At 47.4% G+C, this 21,658-nt stretch overlaps 1 protein-coding gene across 2 annotated transcripts; it reads right to left on the bottom strand.

Moving 5' to 3' along the window:
- Window positions 1-2,541: 2,541 nt before the first annotated feature.
- Window positions 2,542-19,041, bottom strand: SALL4 (spalt like transcription factor 4). Of its 2 annotated transcripts, none has more exons than XM_081290247.1 (4): window positions 18,886-19,041; window positions 7,946-8,947; window positions 5,568-5,848; window positions 2,542-3,600 (listed from the first exon to the last, which is right to left on the bottom strand). In XM_081290247.1, exons 1-4 carry the CDS (start codon window positions 19,013-19,015, stop codon window positions 3,178-3,180), a joined length of 1,836 nt encoding a protein of 611 aa, XP_081146373.1. In that variant the 5' UTR covers window positions 19,016-19,041; the 3' UTR covers window positions 2,542-3,177. The 2 variants fall into 2 exon arrangements, with proteins under 2 accessions (XP_081146373.1, XP_081146372.1); XM_081290246.1 differs by having other exon boundaries at window positions 6,632-8,947.
- Between the last annotated feature and the right edge of the window lie 2,617 nt (window positions 19,042-21,658).

Raw genomic sequence — 21,658 nt, forward strand, 5'->3', positions numbered from 1 at the left:
TTGGCTACAGTCCATGTTTTGCCTGGGTTTTAAATTCAAATCAATATTCCTAGTTGCCTGAACTTGAATGCTTTACCACTGAGCTACACCCCTGATGCTGCTGCTTTTGTTTCTGTAGTGGTTACTGGGGATTGAACCCAGGGTTGTTTAACCACCCAACCACATTCCATCTCCCTCCCTTTTCTTTTTTTTAGCAGGTCTTGCTAAATATCTTAGGACCTCCCTATACTTGCAATTCTCTTGCCTCAGCCTCCCACCATGCCTGGCCCCTGAGACTTTTTTTGCTTTATTTATTTGTTTATTCATTCATTCATTCTGGTACCAGGGATTGAACTCCGGGACACTCAACCACCGAGCCACATTACCAGCCCCTATTTTGAATTTTATTTAGAGACAAGGTCTCACTGAGTTGATTAGTGTCTCACTGTTGCTGAAGCTGCTCATGATCCTCCCATGACACTGGGATTACAGGCATGCTCCACCATGCTTGGCCATTCAATTTTGTATTTTGAAAGTCAACCATCAGGAGACAGTGAGATATGCCAGGAAATGGATGTTCATAAGCTTGGACCACATTTAAGGTAAAGGTGGTGTCCACTGCCAGCAGCCTTCTAACCTGTGACCTCCCCCATCAGTACCAGAGATATCCATTTGATCCAGAGCTGGAGCAAATTCTAAACAGTTCTTACACAGTCTCACTCTAACTCCATGCATCCAGTGTTAGATCTGCTTCGCATGAGATCCCAGGAAGCAAGCTATTCTGCCCAGAGCATCCAGCCACGGAGTCACGTAGGGATTTCAGGTATTTTAAAAGAATTAGCCAGAAATGGGTTGGATTTTGGGAAGACATCTAAAAACATGACTGGGAATTCTCCACCACTGTGAGAACCTTCCCTTGCACTAAATCCTCCCTCCTGTGTGACTCTCAGCACATCTCTTTTTTTTTTGTACTGGGATTGAACCTAGGGGTGCTTTACCACTGAGCCACATCACCCACCCTTTTAATTTATTGAGATAAGAGTCTCACTAAGTTGCTGAGCTGAACTGCTGGAACTGGGGTTGTGGATCAGTGGTAGAGCGCTCGCCTAGCATGTGCAAGGCCCTGGGTTCGTTCCTCAGCACCACATAAAAATAAATAAATAAAATAAAGGCATTGCGTCCACCTATAACTAAAAAAATAAATAATTTGCTGAGGCTGGCCTTGAACTCCTGTGCCATCCTCCAGAAGTGCTGGGATTATAGGTGTGCACCACCACACCTGGTTCCATTCCCCAAAAAAAGAAAAAGAAGATGAAGAAGTGGTGGTGAGGATAAAAACCGCAGATAGAAAGGTCTCGTGTATGCCCGGGAAGCAGGTCCAGTGTGGATGTAACCAGATGTGTATCTTTAGGAAACAGAAGGTCGCAAGACAACTGAAAATGATGGTCAAGTTCACAGGTTTGGAACTGAAACTATCAGAAAACAATACACACCTGGTAAGTGGAAAAAAAACATTCAAAGTTTATTTTGCAACAGACAAACAGCATCAGCAGGTCCTACAGGGGTTTCTCCATTGGTCACACATTCACCAGGCACTGTGAGCTAAGCAGTGAGAGCCACTGGGGTGTTCTCCGTAACAATACTGCGTCACAGTGTAAACAGGCGCTATGACTGTGTTCACTTACAATTCCAGAAGGAAAGGCACAACTTGGCAAAAACATATATTTTTTTTCTTTTTCTTTTTTTGGATCCTAAAGCCAAGTGCAATAACTAAGACAAAACTTTGGGTAACAAGTCTTGATCCACGTTTCAACAAGGGCCATCCAAACAGAGGGAAACAATCCTCGGCCCCAATGTCGGGTCCTTCTTTCTCCTTCCTCATTCAACCACTAGAGCAGCCTCTCGGCATCTGCTCTACATTATCACATGCACGAAAGGGGATTTAAAAAAAGGAATCACAAAGACATTGTGAATGTCTGGCTGTTCCCACCAATACGTCAACTCTTAGGTTTAAGACAGGGCCTGGGAATACTTCAGCGGTCATAAAATAGGAAAATAAAGACTATGGCTACTAACATAAAAAAATAAATGAGGTAGATAAATTAAAGCTTTCACACCCAGGACTCGCCCGTTTCAACTTCGTAGGCTTCATGCAACTCAAGGAAAAATAAAAATCTTCATTATTACTTGACGTAAGTTGCACTAGGGAAATTGAAAAAAAAAAAAAAAGAGGAAGAAGAAGAAAATGTGAACCTGTGATAGAAGTCCGCCCTTCCATGAGCTTCTCCTTGAGAATGAGAATGTAGTTCTTCAATAGCGTAGGCACTGGCGAACTACATCACGTCACCTGAGAACCCCCACTCTTCTGGTATCTGGGAAGACAAGGCATCTGGACATGTGGGGAGTAGCTGGCACTCTTGGGGCTTCAAATGAACTGTCTTTAAATAAGCAGCAACACACACATTGGCTCCCTAAGGACTAAAATAAGTCCATGAAAGGGCATCCTACCTAAGATTCTAAGGTTGAAGGAATTTTGTTCATTCTACAACCTTAGGGTTTTTTGTTTTGTTTTTTGTTTTTGTTGGTTTTTTTTTTTAAGTACATTCAAAAATTAAAAAAAAAAAAAAAAAAAAAAGATGGGCACAGGATTGAAGGTCATGTAAAACAGGCCCCTAAGTAGAGGGCAGAAGGTGTCCATCCACTTACTTATGCACATTTGGTTGCCCTGGAGGTAGAGTTTACCCCCACCCACCCAATTAGGCTAAGTAGTTGTCTTTTCCACCAGGGTGCAGTAAATTCCAACTGTTTCACCCTGAAAGAGGCAACAGTCTTTGGAAAGTCACTCTAGGTTGTACAAAGCTTCTATGTATACATACAGTTTGTCGCAAGTAACAAAGCTACTTTGCAAGACCCGCTTCTTTCCAAAAGAAAAAAAAAAAAAATAAAAATAAAAATGTTCTAGTCTGTTTTGGTATGCCTATGTTTGTTTTTCAATTTTTCCTTTTTTTGCAAAGCAGCATAGCAACAATCGTGATTGTAGGACTGCCCAAGGTTGAGGTCACAACCGTAAACATCATTTGCATATCAGTAAGAATAAAGAAAAGAGGAGATGGGTTCTTGAAGAAAACCAAAAACCAGTCCAGCTCCCATCCATTCCACGGGATCTGCACTTCTCCTGGCTGGCAGGTTCTCCTGGGCTCAGCTGACTGCGATCTTGTTTTCCTCCAGGAAGTGAGGGAACTGGTGTTTGGCAACGCTGTCAGTAACCCCCGGCTTCTCCACCTCGGCACTGCCCCCAGACTGGGAGTCCATCTTGGAGACCGTGGCGCTGCTGGCCATAGAGCTGGCCCCCAGGGAAACGGGCAGGGCGGGAATGCCGCCACTCTGGATCACGGAGATCTCGTTGTTCTTCACGGCCAGGCCGCCATTGAGCACGCTGGTGTACTGGTTCCACACGACAGGGACAGGGTCCACACGTACCGAGGGTGCCAGGATCTCTTTGGGAAATATTTCGGAGACTCTCTTTCCATCCGTACCCAACAGGGCCATAGTGTTCTCGATGGCCAGCTTCCTCCCGCGGCGAGCTGAGTTATTGTTTGCCCCATGTGTCATGTAGTGGACCTGCGGACAGGACAGAGTTTCTTAGCAAATATTCTACTGCTCCCCAGCAAGACCAAACCAGCCTGCATGTGGCTTTGGTTCTACCCAACGAGCGTCTCTCAGTATGCTTTTTTTATTTAGGAAGTAGATTATATAAAATAAAAATTCAAATACTGGGTGAGGGGGAAGCAGAGATCTGGAAGTATCTGACCAGCACTCCTGCCTAGAGAGACCAAGGCAATGCCTAGACTCTTGTCTCTGTGTGTGTACTTATGCGAACACCTGCTACATGCCAAGCACTGTTCCAAATGTCAAGATCAATATTTGTCCTATTCCGCTTGTAATCCCAGTGGCTTGGGAGTTGGGAGGCTGAGGCAAAAGGATCACAAGTTCAAGGCCAGCCTCAGCAATTCAGCAAGCCCCTCAGCAACATACGGAGACCCTGTCTCAAAATAAAAAGTGCTAAAGATGTGGCTCAGCGGTTAAGTGCCCCTAGATTCAATTCCTGGTACCATTAAAAAACAATAACAACAACAAAAAAAACCAAGGCCTTGGGTTCTATCCCCAGCACTGGGAAAAAACAAAACTGAAGTCTGGTTGGGAAAGCCACAGAAGGCCATGTTGAGAAGGAGATGCTATTCCATGTAAGTCTTCCTAAGGAAAGACCCTACTACCTGTCCCCTGGCTTTTCTTCAACCTGGATGCTTTCCATAATTATTTCTCCTGCCTGCCCTTCAAGTTTTCGAATATTTTTTTAGCTTCTTTAAAAGTTTAAAAAGCCTTGCGCGAGATATCAGGTTTCTCAGGCACTCAATGCACCTTTACTGACACCCTGGAGACCAGTGGCCACCCCCGGTGCGGAACAGAAGAGGCTGCTTGTGCTGGCCACCCCCACCCCCCCACCCCCACCCCCGTGCGGAACAGAAGAGGCTGCTTGTGCGTCACTAGCGCTGCTCACTGCTGTTGCTAGCAGTGACTGGGAAGGCTCTAGTTAAGAGCACTTGGTCTTGCTCCAGGACAACTCTGGAGTTCATCATTACCACCATCCAGGGAAGCCAGGGAGACCAAGTCACAGCAAGCCACCTGCCCAAACAAGCCAGGGGCTTACGCATTGATGAATCCTTATAGTTCTAGGTGTCACAAGAGGCTGCCACTACATATTCCTACCACAAAGCTTTTACCAACTAGATTTACATAATTAAAATAGAGAATGCCTTTTAGGTCAACTTTAAGATGAAGTTTTGACTTTTATTTTAACCGCAAGGAAATGAACCCATCTACTTGTGAGGTGGGAAAGAAAGATCCAGAGGGATGCACATTGCTCAGGGCTATACAGAAAACCAGAGGTGGGGCCAGGTGGAAAACCCCAGAGCCCTCTTCCATCTGCAGGACACTTTCACCCTTCACAGGGGCAGCTCCTCCTAACAGCAGTAATAGTCCAGACCACTCTCTGGAAGGACCCGGCTGCACGGCTATTAACCTGGAGGCCACTGTTTGTTTTAAACTCCAGTGCTTCCGGACATGCACCGATATAATACTCATATTTAATCATGGTATTTATCTCAACTTAGCAGGCCAGGAAACAGAAATTCAGTGGTTGTCAAGCCTGGAAGGTTAAACCAATGCATAAATGATCACTATTAGCTCACAACTAATAACAAAGATCTTCTGTTTCCAGACTTATTCTTTGGATCTACTTAGCGTTTTTTATTTTTTTTTTGGCTGCACTGGGGATCAAACCCAGAGTCTCATGCATGCTCGATGTCCCATCAAGTGCCAAAAGCCAGCAAGCACCTCCCTTGTCTTAAATGGAATTTACTGGGGCTGGGGATGTAGCTCAGTGGTAGAGCATTTGTCTAGCATGTGTAAGGCCCTGGATTCCATCCCCAGTACCCCCCCCCCCACACACACACGCAAAATTCCTAAAGTGGAATTTATCACGAAACACACTGATAAATCATCCTGCCAAAAAGCGCAGCGAAACCCACCTTCAGGTTGCCTTTGGTGGTGAAAGCTCGCCCACATATGTTGCACACGAAAGGCTTCTCTCCGGTGTGCGTGCGTTCGTGAATCTGAAGGGCACTGGCAGATGAGAAGTTCTTCCCACACCGCGTGCAGCCATGTTGCTTGGCCTGTCGGCGTGGCTGGGCCGCTAACAAAGGTGTCATGCCTGGGGACATGGTGGAGGGTCCTACAAATGTGCCGGGAACTTCAACTTTGACATAGGTGGGCTGTGCTCGAATAAACGTTGATGGGAGACTGCTACGACCTAGTATGTGAGGGGAAGAAAATCCAAACCTTTATCATCCAACACCCACTCATCCTTAGAAACAAGACAGCTTTGAAAACAACTGCCCACTATACCATCCTGTAAGATGGTTTACAGGAAATGACACCTCACCAGCACCATGCCTTTGGATTATTCATCTGCACAAAGAATAGAGACTGGAAAATGGACCGTTTCGGTTTTGCATCAAAGAATGGGCAACATGGGAATACATGTAACTCAAGTTCAAGTTTCTGCATCAAGAGTTACCTTTAAAACCTGCCCAGAACCTATCTGATTCTATGATGCACCTGTTACCCTATCTTACTATTAATGACATCAATATGTGCCCCAAAATGATTTGTACACTTAAAAGATATTACCCCCCCCCTTTCATAAATGACTTGTGAACATTCCATCAGGGAGCAAGACCTCAGAATCAAGAAACTATAGTTCATTTCAGTGGCCAAAAAGCAGTTTTGCCCACTGCTACTGGGATTTGCTTAAGATTACCCCTAGATCCCCATGGGGTCAAAAACAAAAATAAAAACCAACAATAATGATGCTTGTCCACACCCAATTTGCATTAACCACTATAAGTAAAAAGCCTGTTCACGGCTAGGACAGAGGTGGTTATTATGTCCCTCTACCCAGAAGTACAGGAAAGCTAATTGCCCTACAGAGGAGCTGCTTCAGATCACACTCCGTTTGCAAAGTTCAACCCAGGTTCCTTTTTGATGACCTTGAGCCCACAAGGGACATAAGTGAAATCCAAAGCTCTATCACCTTCCATCTCGGGGCGGCTGTTCTCGGAGGTCTCAGCTTTGCCCCCAGCATCGGGAGACCTGGACTTGATGCTTTCTGCTGGGCTATTGGCCGGGGACACGGCCTGGAAGGACAGGGTTTCCATGGCATCTGGGCTTCGGCTCTGATACTCCTGGTCGCCCACGAGCGAGGACGAGTCGTTGGTCAGGCCGTCGCTCTCCACTGAGCCATTGTCTCGGCTGCTCTGGTGCTGCAGGCCCCCAGGGGCAGGACCCACCTTCACAGGGGCATCTAGGGAAGCCATCGCAGGGAACCCCAGGGTGGGTGATGCCAAGTGGGTGCTGGGAAGAAGTGCAGGGACCTTTGAGGAGCCAGCGGGGGCATCCTGGGACGTTACTTCATCTGCATCAATGCTCTCGACCTCCTCGGGGCAGGAGGCACCTGTGCCGCCACTCTCCCCAACCATCATGGGCTCGGAACCCGTAAAGTCACAGGGGCTGTCCGGCAGAGGCGTGTTGGGAATCTGGCCACCCATGTGCATCCGGATGTGCTGCTGCAACATGACCGCGTTGGTAAACTTCTTCTGGCAGATGGGGCACGAATGCTGGGTCTTTACAGATGTGTTGGCTCGGTGAACCCCAAGATGCGTCTTCAAGTTGCCTTTGGTAGAAAAAGCCCGGCCACAGACCTTGCACTGGAAAGGCCTCTCCCCGGTGTGGGTGCGGTAATGCATCTTGAGAGAGCTCTGGCAGCTTAGGACTCGGTGGCAGATGAGACACTCGTTGGGGTCGGTGGGGGCCTTGTCGATGTTTTCCACCAGCTGCTGTAACTTCAGGGTCTCTGACCCTGGCTCGGGGGTCCCACTCCCCTGGAAGCCACCAACCCTTGGGGAATTATGGTTGGGTCCCACCCCAGATAGTGGGGGTCCACCCTCACTTTCCAGAGAAGGCCCAGGCTGCAAGTCGCCGGGCAGTGGGCCACCCAAGAGGTCCTTGGGGTTAGTCCCTGGAGAGAGATTTTGAGGTAGCCCTACGCAAGGGGTCCCCGTTACAAGGACAGGTTTGCTGTCTAAAGAGAGACTCGATTCATCTACAGGGACGGGGACAGAGAGTGCATAGGGGATGCCATTGCCTGCTGCCATTTTGTCCTGGAACTCGGCAAACAGCTGGGGGTTCGCCTTCACCTGGGGGTGTCGGTGAAAGTGTACCTTGAGGTTGCCCTTGGTGGTGAAGCGGTGACCACAGACAGAGCACACGAAGGGTCTCTCTCCAGTATGGGAGCGGAGGTGGATCTGCAAGGAGCTATCAGTCCCAAAAACCTTGCTACAGTACTTACACTTGTGCTTGAAGAGGGCCGCCTCGTCTTTGGGTTTGACATCCACAGCGGAGATGTTCGGTGGCTTCCCTTTCCCTTTCTTGGATGGGTCTAGCGCCATGGCGGAGAAAGGGCTCTGGAAGAGCACAGAACCTGGGGCCTGAGGTAGCAAAGCGCTCGGGAGCCGAGACACGACATTCGGGAGCACCCGTGACCCGTCTGGCTTCAGGGCAAAGGGGGTCAGCCCTGGGGACAGCGAGCCGGCGGTGGAAGGGATGTTGGCATGAGGTAGCTTGGCTTGTTTCAAGGCATCTAGAGACAGGCCTTGGCTTCCGGCCTTCTGGCTGAGCAGAGCCACGGTGGCAGACACCTGCTGGGACACGTGGCTGCCCAGGGTCTTCAGGGCGTCGGCCCCGCCAGAGTGCAGGGCGTGCGCCGCCCACATGTTCACCTGCACGCGGATCTGCTCGGTGAGCTGCAGCTGCTGGAGCTGCTGCTGCTGCAGGCACAGGATCTGCTCCAGGACCCACGGGATGCCGTGGGCGCTGGGCACCGGGGCAGGCTGGGCGTCGGCGCTCCGCTGGTTCACCGCCACCTTGGTGCCCCGGAGTGCCTGCAGAGTCACGTTAGTGTTGGCCACTTTGCCTTTGGGTAAATAGCTTATGTCCTGGGGCGAGGGCGGCAGGGCGGCCTCTGCCTTCAAGTACATGACGGGCGAGCCCGGCTTCTCCTTGGCGCTGCCGCTGCTCCCCTGGTGACCATCCTTACTGCTTGGGCTGAGCGGCGGGTGGTTCAGCACCGCTCTGGAGAAGTCCTCTGAAGGCACTGGTCCCTCGCTGTCGTTCATGATGAGGACAGGTGAAATCTTAGTGCAATTTTTCTTATGTTCCAAGAACTCCGAGAGGCTGAAGAACTCGGCACAGCATTTCTCACAGATATGAGTGTCCTCTTGGCGGAGCCGCTTCGCAGTGGCTTTGTCCCCACCTGCTTCATCGCCACTGCCTGTGTGGTTCATTGAAGCACCTGTGACAAGAGAGAAAAAAGCTAAGAACTCAACCCAAGGAAAGGACATGTGGCACCTAGGAAAGAACCACGACTTGCAATGACAGGCACTCCTCAGGTGTTCCCACGGGAGAAGGCTGGACTTGGAGACAGATGCACCCAAAACGTCGGAATGAACAAAGCTATGGGCTGAATTATGCTTCCCCAAAAGATATGCCCAGCGCCAGCTCAGTGGTAGAGTGTGCGCCTGGCCCATGTGAGGCCTTGGGTTCCAAACCCAGCACAAGGGGGTGACACACCCCACCCCACTCTCGAACCTGTGCATGTGACCTGATCAGATAAGGTCTTTGCAAATGTAACTAGACTGGGCCTAGGGTTTATCCAAGGCTGGTATTGTTATTTGAGAAAGGGAGATTTGAGATGTACCAGATGTCTCCCTCAGAGCCTCTAGAAGGAACCAAACCTGCTATCACCTACATTTGGACTCCATACCTGTGAGAGAATAAATTTCAGTTCATTTAAGTCATCCAGTCTAAGGCAGTTGGTTAATGGCAACCCTAGGAAAGGAATATAAGTTATCAAAACAATCCCATCCCAACCCCTGCACCTCTCTCAGAGTCAGCTTGCAGAGGCAAACAGATGGGTTATGCTGTCTAAGAGAAGGACATTAAACCTGTTCAGATCATGGCTGCTGACCTCCTTCTTCAGCCCATAGTAAGTGAAAGGCAGTCAATGACTCATTCAACCAAGGCACCCAGCACCCGCTTTCCAGGGGCAACAAAAGCTTAAAGGTGCCAACAATTCAGATGGTAAATTCATGTGAAATACAGAGCACAGCAACTTGGGTGAATTGAGATAGGAAGGACAAGAAAAATGTTCCCAGAACAGCTTCACCTGTGGGAAACACACGGAAAAAGACTGCAATGCCCAAGCAAGACACGAATGTAAAAGACTTCATTGACTTTTTCAGATTACGACAGACCCATTGCAGTGTCTTAACATTTAGGACTTTAAAAGGAAAAAGAAGCCATTATAGAAAGTGAGAAGTATGGAAGTAGGGGAAAGAAATGGTGGACCCCCCACCACACACACATGCTAACAACTTCTGCTATAATTCTATTTTTCTGAAATGAAATACACGATCGCTGATCCAGGATCCTTCAGCTGTTTTTTTCAACTTATGACAGTGTGACAGTAACACAGGCTTAGTACTCGGAATTCTGCATTTTGACCTTTGCTTGGGAATCCTCTTGCGATGCTGGAAATCCACAGAATCACCAGCAGCAAGTGAGATCTTCAGCACCACAGCGTGGTTAGGCGGCGCGAGGTGGGGGGGGCGCCTCGGTCAGTTAGGCATACTAACTGCATTCTCTGCTCACGATAACTTCAACTTACTCTGGGTTTATCGGGATGTAATCCCACTATAAGTCAAGGAACATCTGTGTACAAAAGCTAAGTCCTATTTTGAGTCTTATCTTCTTAAAAATGACTGACCCATAGATTTTTTGGGCAAGTGGATCCTATCCAGATTAGGGTTAGTATTAGCGTACACATTCTGATTCCCTTTTGAGGACTGTGCTGTACCCAGAGGCTTGGGTCCTAGGAATCTGAAGCCTGGTGAGGAGTCTCTGTCCAGCCCCCTGCTACCCTATCAGGTAGGCTAGGCCCTCCCCTAAGAAGGCACTGGAGCTTGGAGTCTCAGACCTAGCACCTCTGGGCTTGTGAACCTGAGCCATACACACATTTGCACAAGCACAAAGATCCATGTTATCAAGTGTGCACATGTTTGTTTGTTTTTAAAGGCAAAACTGTTTACAGCGGTGACAAAGATAATGCTGGTTCACCCACAGTGCAAAAAAAGAGTAAGTTCTGCATGCTGCACAAGTCAGATGATGTAAGCCCCAGAAACAGGAAGTAGCAGGACTTCTTTTGTTTAAAATTAAGCCTATGTGTGACTTCTCCATGTAGATGGAGCCAAGGCAAGGATGCACACCACTTTCTTTTTTTTTTTTTTTAAAGAGAGAGTGAGAGAGGAGAGAGAGAGAGAGAGAGAGAGAGAGAGAGAGAGACAGAATTTTTAATATTTATTTTTTAGTTCTCGGCGGACACAACATCTTTGTTGGTATGTGGTGCTGAGGATCGAACCCGGGCCGCTCGCATGCCAGGCGAGCGCGCTACCGCTTGAGCCACATCCCCAGCCCCACCACTTTCAAATAAATAAACAATTGCTTTTTATGTTAGTAAACCATGGATTTTGACTGAAAAGCTTCCAATAGTTTGGAGGAAGGATGGATCTTGAAGAACAACCTTAATAAACTGACTTCATTTTTACCAATTTCAGACTGAGTAAAAAGAAGACTTCCAAAGTCATCCAGTGCCTACCTCACCAACCACGCTCACCACCTACTGTGTGCAGAGGAAGCAGGGCTGTGGGGGCAACGATGGACCCACCATTTGTGTTTCCTTTCATGTCTTTACATTGCAGCTATTTTTTTCTCAGGGATATTTTTGAGATTTCAAAAGTGTCCCTCCTTCCAACACACAAACACATGTAAAACACACACAAGAAAAACCACACACATTCCTTCTTTATGGCACTGGGATGAACCAGGGATGCTTATTTTTCATATGAAGGCAGAGCCTTGCTAATTCTCCCAGGCTTACCTCAAATTTGCAATCCTCCAGCCTCAGCCTCCTGAGTCACTGGGATTAGCCATGTGCCACCACTATTCCTCCACATCCTTTTTTTCCCCCCAGTACTGGGAATTGAACGCAGGCCTCATGCATGCTAGGCAAGTGCCCTACCACTAAGTTACATCCTCAGTCCCAGAGGAATATGATGCCACAAGACTACTTCCAGAGACAGTTGCATAGGGGAGGCAGAGCACAAAGACCTAAGGCCTCCATAGCACTCTGACTCAGTCCTAGGTTAAGAGTCAAGTTAAAAAACAAAGACAAAAGAAAAAAATCTCATCAATTCCCAGATCAATGGTATCTGTATATGCAATTCATGTGCTCAAACGCAGTGCTTATGGGTAGGTAATGGGGGTGGTGTTAACTGGCACAATCTTTCTGGAAAAGCAATTTTGTAATTATGTGTCAAAAACTTTCTCTGGAGGAAATACACCCACAGGTAGGAAACATAAATGGATATAGCTTCTTCAGGGAGTCATCTGGCAACATCTTAATTTTAGTTTAATTCTCCTTGACTCAGCAATTCCTTTGTTAGGAATTTACTTCCTGTATTGCAAGGTATTTCTTGCAGCATTTCTCATATTAACAAACAAGTACACAAATGGACACACACTGTCCATCAGGAAGTTTCTGGTTAAATAAATTACAGTGCACAAAAGATGAACATTGTATCCTACCAAGACAAGTAGACTGTGTTAGTGTGCTCCTCCACAGAACCACCGCCCAGGACTTATTTCATAAGAGGGGAAAAAAGGGAAGAGAACAGGATGTGTATATAATGTGCTCCCATTTGGGCTCACAGATAAAGGCATAAATATGTACATGGAAACGGAAAATGATACAAGAGAAACAGTTGCTGGTATCCACCTCCTGCAGAATGCACCTGGGAACTCAGGTGGAAGAGAAAACTGTAAACTGTACCCACCTTTGTCCCACGGCTTCTTTTAGATTGACATTAAACATCTAAAACACACCTAAAACTCCTGGGTCAAGCTAACTCCTCACCTCACCCTTGTGTCCCTCTCCTGCTTCTGAAGACCCAAAGTTCCCGCAAAAATGTGAAGCTCCCCACGCTGCTCCTTAGGGCCCAGGCCAACCTCTACCCACCACTCATACTCGTCAAAGGCCTGTGCCTGAACTCATTTATCTTCAAATCCACTTAACCAAACAAGCATCTTTCTGCTGTTTTGTAGATGTGAAAATTGAGGCTCAGAAATAATTAAGTGGCTCAAGGTGACATACAGCTAAACTAAAAATAAATAAATAAGTACTGAGTTCTTAGATACTAGTTAAGGAGGACAATAAGACAAGGGACCTAGTCCACCCCCCCCACCCCCGCATGGTACTGGGATTGAACCCAGGGGTGCTCTACCACAGAGCCACATCCCCAGCCCCTAATTTTTAGCAGGTCTCTGTAAATTGCTGATCCACCATGTCCTGCTATAATGTATCGTAAATATATCATACTGTGGTTTCTTTGGAGCATCACAAACCAGTACCATATCAATAAATGTTTCTGTCCCTCTCCCCGGTAGATGATAATCTAGGGGCAATATTCTCTCACTGAAGGTACATTCTAAAGCAGGAATTTTTGTTGTTGGGCAGAGTGCTGGGGATTGAACCCAGAGCCCTGTGTATGCTAAAGATGTGATCTATCAATGAACTACACAAACCCCAGCTCCTAAAAGCAGTCTTTTAATTTTTTTTTTTTTTTTAGTTTTAGATGGACACAATACCTTTATTTTATTAATCAATTTTTACTTGCTGCTGAGAACTGAACCCAGTGCCTCACACATGCCAGGTGAGCTCTCTACCACTGAGCCACAACTCCAGCTTCTAAAGCCGACATTCTTAAGTAGGGGTTCATGAAATTAGGAAAAAAATACTTTTCGAACTTGGCATGTGAGGAATAAGTGACAGTGGTATCAGCAGAGCCTGCGACACTGTCACAAACACACACATTTTCACATGGCACTACAGTTGGTGCAATGACTTGACAATTCGGTGGTTACCTAACAGGATGCTGATCCTTTACTTATTGTATTAGGAATTGTTATATACTATATTAATTAATATAGGCCCCTGGGTACAAGCAGGAGGACCAGGACCCAGTTCCAGCCTGTTAAAGTCCCTGATACAAAATGGCCCAGTATTTGCATATAATGTGGACATCCCTCTGCATACTTTGAATCCTCCCCAGGTGACTCATAATACCCCTAATACAATGTAAATGTAGGAGAAGTCATTGTTCTAAAGCGTGTGGCTTAGGGAGCCAGGGCAAGAGACAAAAGCCTATGCAGGGCGGGTACAGATGCAAGGTTTCCCCCAAACACTTTTCCCCCTAGTTGTTGATAGACCTTTATTTTATTTATTTATATGTGGTGCTGAGAATCGAACCCAGTGCCTCACACAAGCAAGGCAAGTGCACCACTGCTGAGCCACAGTCCCAGCCCTTCCCCAAACATTTTTTGACATGTGCTTGGTTGAATCTGCAGATGCAGAGCCCGCAGACACGCAGGGCCAGGTGCACATCACGAAGGTCTCGTTTTTTTGGGGAACGGCACTTCTGTTCCCTTGGCATCCCGTGGATCTTCAATATGTCGACGGCATAAAAAAGGTTAAGCTCCTCTGCTGGAAGGATCTACTGGTTCCCAGAGTGATTTACAGCCCGAAAACCAGCTGCCTTCACTGTATACACAAGCCTGGAAGCCGCACCGGCAACATCCCGCTAGAGTCTTAAAACAGCAGCAGCTCTGTTTGCCTGTGCAGTAAAAAGTACTCGTGCATCCCCACCACCCCTGGCACATCCTGAAGGCGTATTTGCCAAGGAGTAAGAGGACTCCGCGAGGAACAATGGCTGGGTATGCTTAAGTTAACCCGAAAAGAAAAAAGCAAAGTTCAGAGGGATTACACAGCAACTCCTTCTTCCATCCCTCGGCCCCACCCCCACCCCGAATTTTAGGAATGTTATCTCTCAGCATCTAGTTATCCAATAAGTTGGAAGAATGCAGTAAACCCAGCAGGGGTCTTAGATTCAATCACAGCCAAATGGATAGAGAATACTCCTGGTATTGTGAAGGAAGAAAGTTAATCTGCCAGAGGCCAATCAAATTCTGGAGACGCTAAAACGCTTAAAAATTAAAACCTGTGTATCTTGAGGGAAGCATTATGACTCGGGCTTATCTGCTTTCTCATTCCTATATTAGAAGAATGACTATGAGCAGATTATCTAAGGCACACAACATCTCCTGCCCTCCCCCACCACCCAGATAAGGGCTTACCAAAAAAACAAAAGGAAATTAGGTCCCCAAGTATTGTTGAGCCAGTGGCAAGGGCCCTGTTAACCAGTTTAATTTTAAAAATGTGTAGATGGCAAATTAGACCCCAAATTAAATTTCTACTTAATTAAAAATTTTAAAAAGTTTCAAGGGGCCTTGGATCAACGTCCAGGGAGGCTCTGTGAAAAAAGGAAGAGTAAGAAGACCAAAAAAGACTGCTAAGGTGTGTGATCTATCTGGCCATCGGGGTTAGAGATGTGCCCCATTTTGAAATTTGCAGACTCCAGAGGGCAAGGGGCTTTGTTCCCTCCTGAGGATCCTTCCTGAACAAAGCCTGATAAGAGTGTGAAAAAAAATTTTTTTTAAATGGCAGTGACTAGTGATGCAGTTCTTGTCTGGATTTAGAGGCCTTTAAACATGTCTAGAATTTTTATTTTTAAATAATCCAAAGTACAATAGGTTAAAAGTGCTATGAAAGGGGAAAGAATTCAAGAAATTAGTTCCCTATCACTTTTTCCAGGACTACTAGTAAGGCCCAAAGAAACCAAGTGCCAACATCATTTCCAACTTGCTTCCCTAGAACCTCTTCATCTAAAGCCTGGAAGGGCATATTCGAAAAACTGAAAGGGTGATTACCAAACCCAACCAGCTTCCAACACTAGACATGACTTTTTCATCTGGGAAACAAGGAAGATAACCCCATCCCACCATCAACGGCTCAAAGACCACCACAAACGCAACCCCTTGGATTTAGGGCAAGGCTGGAAAAAAACCAAGCAGGCCAGGCACCGTGGGCAAAGTCATCCCAACCTGAAGCCACAGTTGGTTGTGAGAACTAAAGATCATGTACCTGAGGTCCAGACTGGGTCGACCACAGAGTAGGCTATTTTCTCTGCAGAATTATTTCAGCGAGCAGCACAACACCATCCTGACATGATAGTAAAACTAAGAACATTTTCTTTTTAACAAAATTATTGATCACATTCCTAACACACTTCTACAACTCAAATAATCTAACTATCATCTTATCACCGTTGTAATAAGGAACCCAAAAACTCAAGGGGAAAAAAAAATGAAGTTAGCCTCCTGTTCACACTGCTGAAGCTCATGCAACCAGACAGGACACAACCCCTGCTCTAATGCCTTAAAAAAACACCACCAACGAGTTCCCTAGCACCCACCAACACTTCACATTTCAAAAGAGGAAAAGATAACCATCTCCAGCCTCCCAAAATGGTTCCCAGCCCCTACCTACAGGGAAACTCACTAACTGCAGGAGCCACACAAGTGTAACTGACTTGAGCCCAGGAGTGTAGGGCCTGGTTCTTACAGTTGAGGAGCGTATTTAACGATGCAATTTATTTTTAATGAATAAAAAACCGGGGTTGTGAGCAAATTACAGTCCCCTCTTCTTTTGGGGGGAAACTCAGATGAATTGGCCTGAAACCTCACCAAAGCCAGTGTAGGTCATTTTAGGAAGTTACTTGAAACTTGGGAATCTTAATCGTTGATGGTTGTAATCCAGTTTAGCACAAAGGGCATTTGAAACCCTTTTGAGAAAATGCTAATTTTCCCTAAGTAGAGTTAGCTCCCTCCCCGACCACCTGCAGATTTTTTGACCTGCTAATTATTACCCCCACTTCATTTTTCCTCCCCACCCCAACTGCCTTCTCAAAGAGCGTGGCAAAATAAAGCCAGACCAATTTTTAAAAATCATACCTATCATTTATTTATGAGGTTCGTCAAATGCAAACATCCAAAATGTAGCCATTAAAAAAAAAAAAAATAAATAAAGTCCTACTTGGGGAAACTATACTGTCCCAAAGCGGCAACTGAGGGCTCTGCAAATACATTCTAGGATCAAGGAATTCTTTCCAAGAATTCCAAAACCTTGGCGATGAATAATGGGCACAGACGGCACTGGCCGGAGTCACTGGAAGAAATCGCCAGGGGTGCCCGTCCTGGGCCTAACCTAGCACTCTGCACAACACCCTCCTCACCGGCCCCACTCACCAGGTGTGAGCCAGCGGCGGTGCTGGGACCCGCCTCCTAGCAGAGGGCTTGGCTTCAGAACTCGCCTCCAGGGGGCGACCGCGCGCAACTCGGCCAGGCTGGTTTGCACAAACCCTGCGGATCAATAGTGAACTCCCTCCCAAAATCGCAGTGGGAGCGCACAGCCCGGCCGGAGATTCTGACCCAGCTCAGCTAACTTACGCTCCGGCCAACGTAAATTTCGGAAGCCCTCGGGTAACAAGCTTTCCCTAAAAGGTGCAAAGCCCCACTTATGTGCGCCCACCCAAAATGAAGAGGGAAGGGGAGGTCAAAGCAGGACCAGGGGAGGGGTCAGCGCCAGGAGCTCGCCCCTCCTCTCGGGAGGAAGCGGGCGGGCGGGCAGGCGGAGGGTTAACCCTTTTGTTCCAGGTGGGCCAGGCCACGAAGCCTCTCCACGCTCCCCCCACCTCCCAGCCGAAGCACAAAGAGAGTCCACTCCGGCTCCTGCGCCCTCGAGTGTGCCCTGCCCTGCCCATCAGAAGCCCTGAAATCCCACGCCCACCCCCTCGGGCAAGCCAGTATTTTTCAATTGCCCTGGAAATCTTGTTTAGAGGGTGGTGGGACGCGGTGACTTAATTTTAACTAGTATATATTTGGAAAATTGCATTCCTTCCCCAAAGGAGAGTATGGGAACCAAGAAGTAGCAACCGTCTTCTCCCCAAAGCCAGTGTCGGAACTGGCTTCTTGGTGTCCGGGGCTGCCACGCACAGCCCATCAACTAGGAAATTAGAAGGCAGGCTCCGAGAGGAGGTTAAAAAATGCCCCCTCCCCCCACGCATACGGCTCAAAATTTATCAGGCGACAATTTGGCGGGCCGCGACGGAGAGGAGATAGTGGGAAATCGACTCGCTCCTAAACCTCCTCGGCTAAGTGGCCGGGGAGAATGGGAGTTTGCCCCAGGCTCCCGGCTACACTGGTGTCCCGAACGCCTCTCGACCCGGAGGCGCTGGCCGCGGAAACGTGGGCCGGATCAGCCCCAGGAACTCGCCCTGGCCGCGACCGCCCAACCCTGGCCCGACCTCGCCCCTTTCACCTCGCCCAGCTCCCCAGAAAAAAACGTGCAGGGAGCCCGGCGGGTGCACCACGGCGGGGTGGCGGTGCGCCGGCTGCCCGGGTCCCCGGGGGCCAGCACCCCTCCGGTTACCGCGGTTATTTTTAGGAAGTCGGAAATCAAAGATGGCTGGAGGTCAGGCCCCGAAAGGTTAGGGCGAAGATCGGCAGGCGGCGTAGCCTCGGGGAAAAGGCGAAAACCAACAGAAAAAAAGAAAAAAAAAACGTGAAAGGAGAAATAGAGTTTTCTTTTCCACCAACTCTCAGGGCGCTCCAGCCCCCTCCACAGCGCGGGTGGCCAGCACCCCAACCCCTGCGGGTGGGCAGAGGTCGCGCCCCCTCCCCCACTTAGCCTGGGAGGGGCGCGTGCAACAGATCGCCCTCCTCCGGGGGGTCTTCCAGGGGTGCGCCCCTCCTCCACCCTCCTACAAAAGCCCCCAAGGGGTGGTGGACAGGGAGGAGAGCCTTGGGGTCTCTTTCTTTCAAAACCGGCGCCAGAGAGGGAGGGGGAACCGAAGTTACCGCGGGGGGGGGGGGGTTACTAGTTAAAGGAGTGGAACCAATTAAGAAAGAAGCTGAGGACTAGGAGAGGAGACCCTTTTAGGAGTGAGGGAGACAGCAGAGAGTGGGGGTCAACTTTACAATATGAGGGGAAAGAGCTGGGGGTGAAACTTACACAAGAGAGAAGAGGGGGAAAAAAAGTGTAAAATCTGAAAAGACGGAGGGGGGGGGATGAGGCTGCCTCCCTTCCCTTAGAGGGAGTCCCCAGAACCCGGTTCCAGAATCCGCACTAGAAGCCGCAGCGCCCCGCAGCCCGCGCCCTCGAGGGTCCCGCGAACGTAAGGGAAACTCCAGCTCCGCGGCGGGCGCTCCAGCCCCACTCACCCGGCTCCCCCGCCGCCGGCGCCGCTGGGGCCGCATCTGCGAACTCTGGAGTCGGCTGCGGCCGCGGCTGCTCGCCCTGGTCCTCCTCCGAGTTGATGTGCTGGGGTTTCGCCTGCTTGCGCCTCGACATGGTGCGAGCATCGGGGCGCCGGGAGAGCCGCGGTTATTTGCCCTCTCCGCCACAAATTCCTGGAGTTGGGAAATTTACCCCCCTCCGGCCAGAACGCGCATGTCCCAGTAATTATTATTATCAATAATGCATTGCGATTTATCATGAGCCCTGACAGCTGATTGGCCTGGGTCCAAGACCTCAGAGATCATTTAAATAAGCCCTCATTGATCAGGGAGGGGCGAAGCATTCTGGGCTTTGTAGTCCGGCCCTGCATGTGACAAAGGCGTGTTCATCTGGGGAGCTCAGCTAATTAGCATCCGGGCTCAGATTGGCTGGGGCGTGGACGAAATCCGAGGGGACCCATCCTTGCTCCAACTATCTGAGTCCTTGGAGAGGAAAAAGGGGGGAATGTATACTTACCAAAAAACCAGAGGCATTCCTAAAAATTTTGGAACGTGGGTGGGTGTTCAGTAATGAGCTCCAAAAATTGAGGTTGATATCCACCAGCTGATGAGGGAGGTCTTCTCACAGTCAAATACTTTGATTCAATTCTTATATCTACAAAAAAAAAAAAAAAAAAAAAAGCAAGAAAGAAAGAAAGAAAAAACCCTGAGATGTGATCTGTGTGGCCTTCCACCTTTTTCGTGATTGACCTTGTTTAAATTGAGTTTAGAAACCACAGAAGAAGGGTGAATGGGGGTTTATTCACCTTCCACCCATCGCAACTCTTAAAGCGGCCCTCCAATGTGCGGGTTTCATATAACTACACACCGTGATTTACCCCCTTTAAATGATGAATAATGCCAACCCCCTACCCCGCCCATTCATATTCACAAGGTTTGGTCTGTGGTTGCAATGTAGATATTGATTTTTTTAAAAAACTTTGAAATGACTGGCTACCAAATATAGAAAAGACAGATTAAAAGCAAGCATAGTCAGAGATAATATCAAAACAGTAAGCAATTGCATTTTTCTCCCGTGAGGCATGAATGTCTTGATAACATCATATTTTATTACTGAGACAATGCTCTTACATCTACCATGCAATCCCAACGGGCAGTCTCAGAGTAGCTCGGTGTTACTAATTATCATTGGGCCTTTTTGCAATACAGAGTTTATTACAGAAACAATATATATTTCAGAGTGATCGTATCATCCCTCACATAGAGGTGCCTGGAATTTTCTGAAGATAGGTATGTGTGTATTTACATCATAAATCTACATAAATTCAATTTAGCTCACTGCCTTGCACAATGTAAGTGCTCAATAAATTGTTGAATGAATGATGAAATCTTCATTCTTCTAAGTTCGATGTTTCCTTGATGCCTCTAGGCCTGCATTTCTAGTTGACATTTACTTCATTGTAAGGGACTGTGCAAATATACAACCCTTCCACATCTGTGCATTACATTTTCTTGATTAGTTATTTGGTAAGTTCTCGGCTTGTAAGAGGTACTTGCGAGCTCATGAAGGAATGCAAGCAGAATAAAATGTTGGGCTCATAAATGTGTTCACCTGGACAATCCAAAGCAGAAAACCAATAAGCTTGATCACGTTTTTGATACTGGTGCTATCAATAAGCCTTATCCAAAAAGGCTAACTTCCTGTTTCTGAGCCACTGCTTGAAAGTGTCATATATTGTTTATGTAAGTTGTCAAAGGAAATAAGATGGAATTACAGCCAAGGATGGAATTGGAAATAAGAATGTGTTTAATACTATATCTAAGCTGTTTAGAGTTCTGCTATTGAGTAAAAAGGCCAATTAACTCTTCCCTTGCCGACTAATTTACTGATATTCCCAACACCTTGTCTGTGTGGCAGAAGGCATAAGTTACAAACCTAAATGAATGTACAGTGGTTTACAGCTTAACACATACTAGAAGTTTAAGGAAAATTTCATGTGAGGTATGGTTGTTTATATGTATTTTAGTAGGTGATAATTAAAATATGTTACCCATTTCTGCTAAAATTGTGGTACACGAATCTCCAAGTGATGATGATAATTGATTGGGCCCCTGGTAAATACCGCACACTGCATAAAACACACATTCTTTTTTTTTATCTTTAGAAGTAAGATGCTACTGTGTTCCTGTTTGTTTATTTTTTTAATATTTATTTTTCAGTTATAGGTGGATACAATATCTTTTTTTTTTTTTTTAATGTGGTGCTGAGGATCGAACCCAGTGCCTCACACATGCTGGGTGAGCGCTCTATCTCTGAGCCACAACCCAGCCCAGATGCTATTGTTTCCTGTTTTGAAAATGAGGAAACTGAGACCCAAGGACACAAAGTGACTTAACTAGAAAGTCGCTGAGCTGTGAGGACTCCTAGGGCTGACTCCGACTTTCTAGGACATTCAGTACCTGTCCTCCAGTTACAACTGGCTACACACCCAACTTGGAAACAGGAACACTTGTGGTGGAGGAAACCAGACTGCCCTGGAAAAAGCTAGGGACTATGGAAATCACCCCAACACATGTCCAGAAGTTTCCCTCAAGTGAAAGCGTCTCGCAAATGTCCTATCCAGAAAAAGACAGAGTCCGTGTTTTGCATCTTCCTTTAATAGGACAGCCACGCCAGAAAAGGAAGTAAGACCCTGGAGCAAAGAGGCGGGTGAATGGAGGGTGCGGAGTCCCTAACCAAAGGTTACCATGTAATCAT

This window comes from Spermophilus citellus (assembly GCF_964194105.1).
Source record: "Spermophilus citellus genome assembly, chromosome: 4".
Taxonomy (NCBI): Eukaryota; Metazoa; Chordata; class Mammalia; order Rodentia; family Sciuridae; genus Spermophilus; species Spermophilus citellus.

Excerpts from the sequence above, each read along its gene's own strand:
- SALL4 (XM_081290246.1), bottom strand. The coding sequence starts at position 19,015 with ATGTCGAGGCGCAAGCAGGCGAAACCCCAGCACATCAACTCGGAGGAG. Across the intron at positions 5,849-6,631 it reads CAGCCGCCCCGAGATGGAAG|GTCGTAGCAGTCTCCCATCA; the intron begins GTGATAGAGCTT and ends CTCACATACTAG. Across the intron at positions 3,601-5,567 it reads CCACCAAAGGCAACCTGAAG|GTCCACTACATGACACATGG; the intron begins GTGGGTTTCGCT and ends TCCTGTCCGCAG.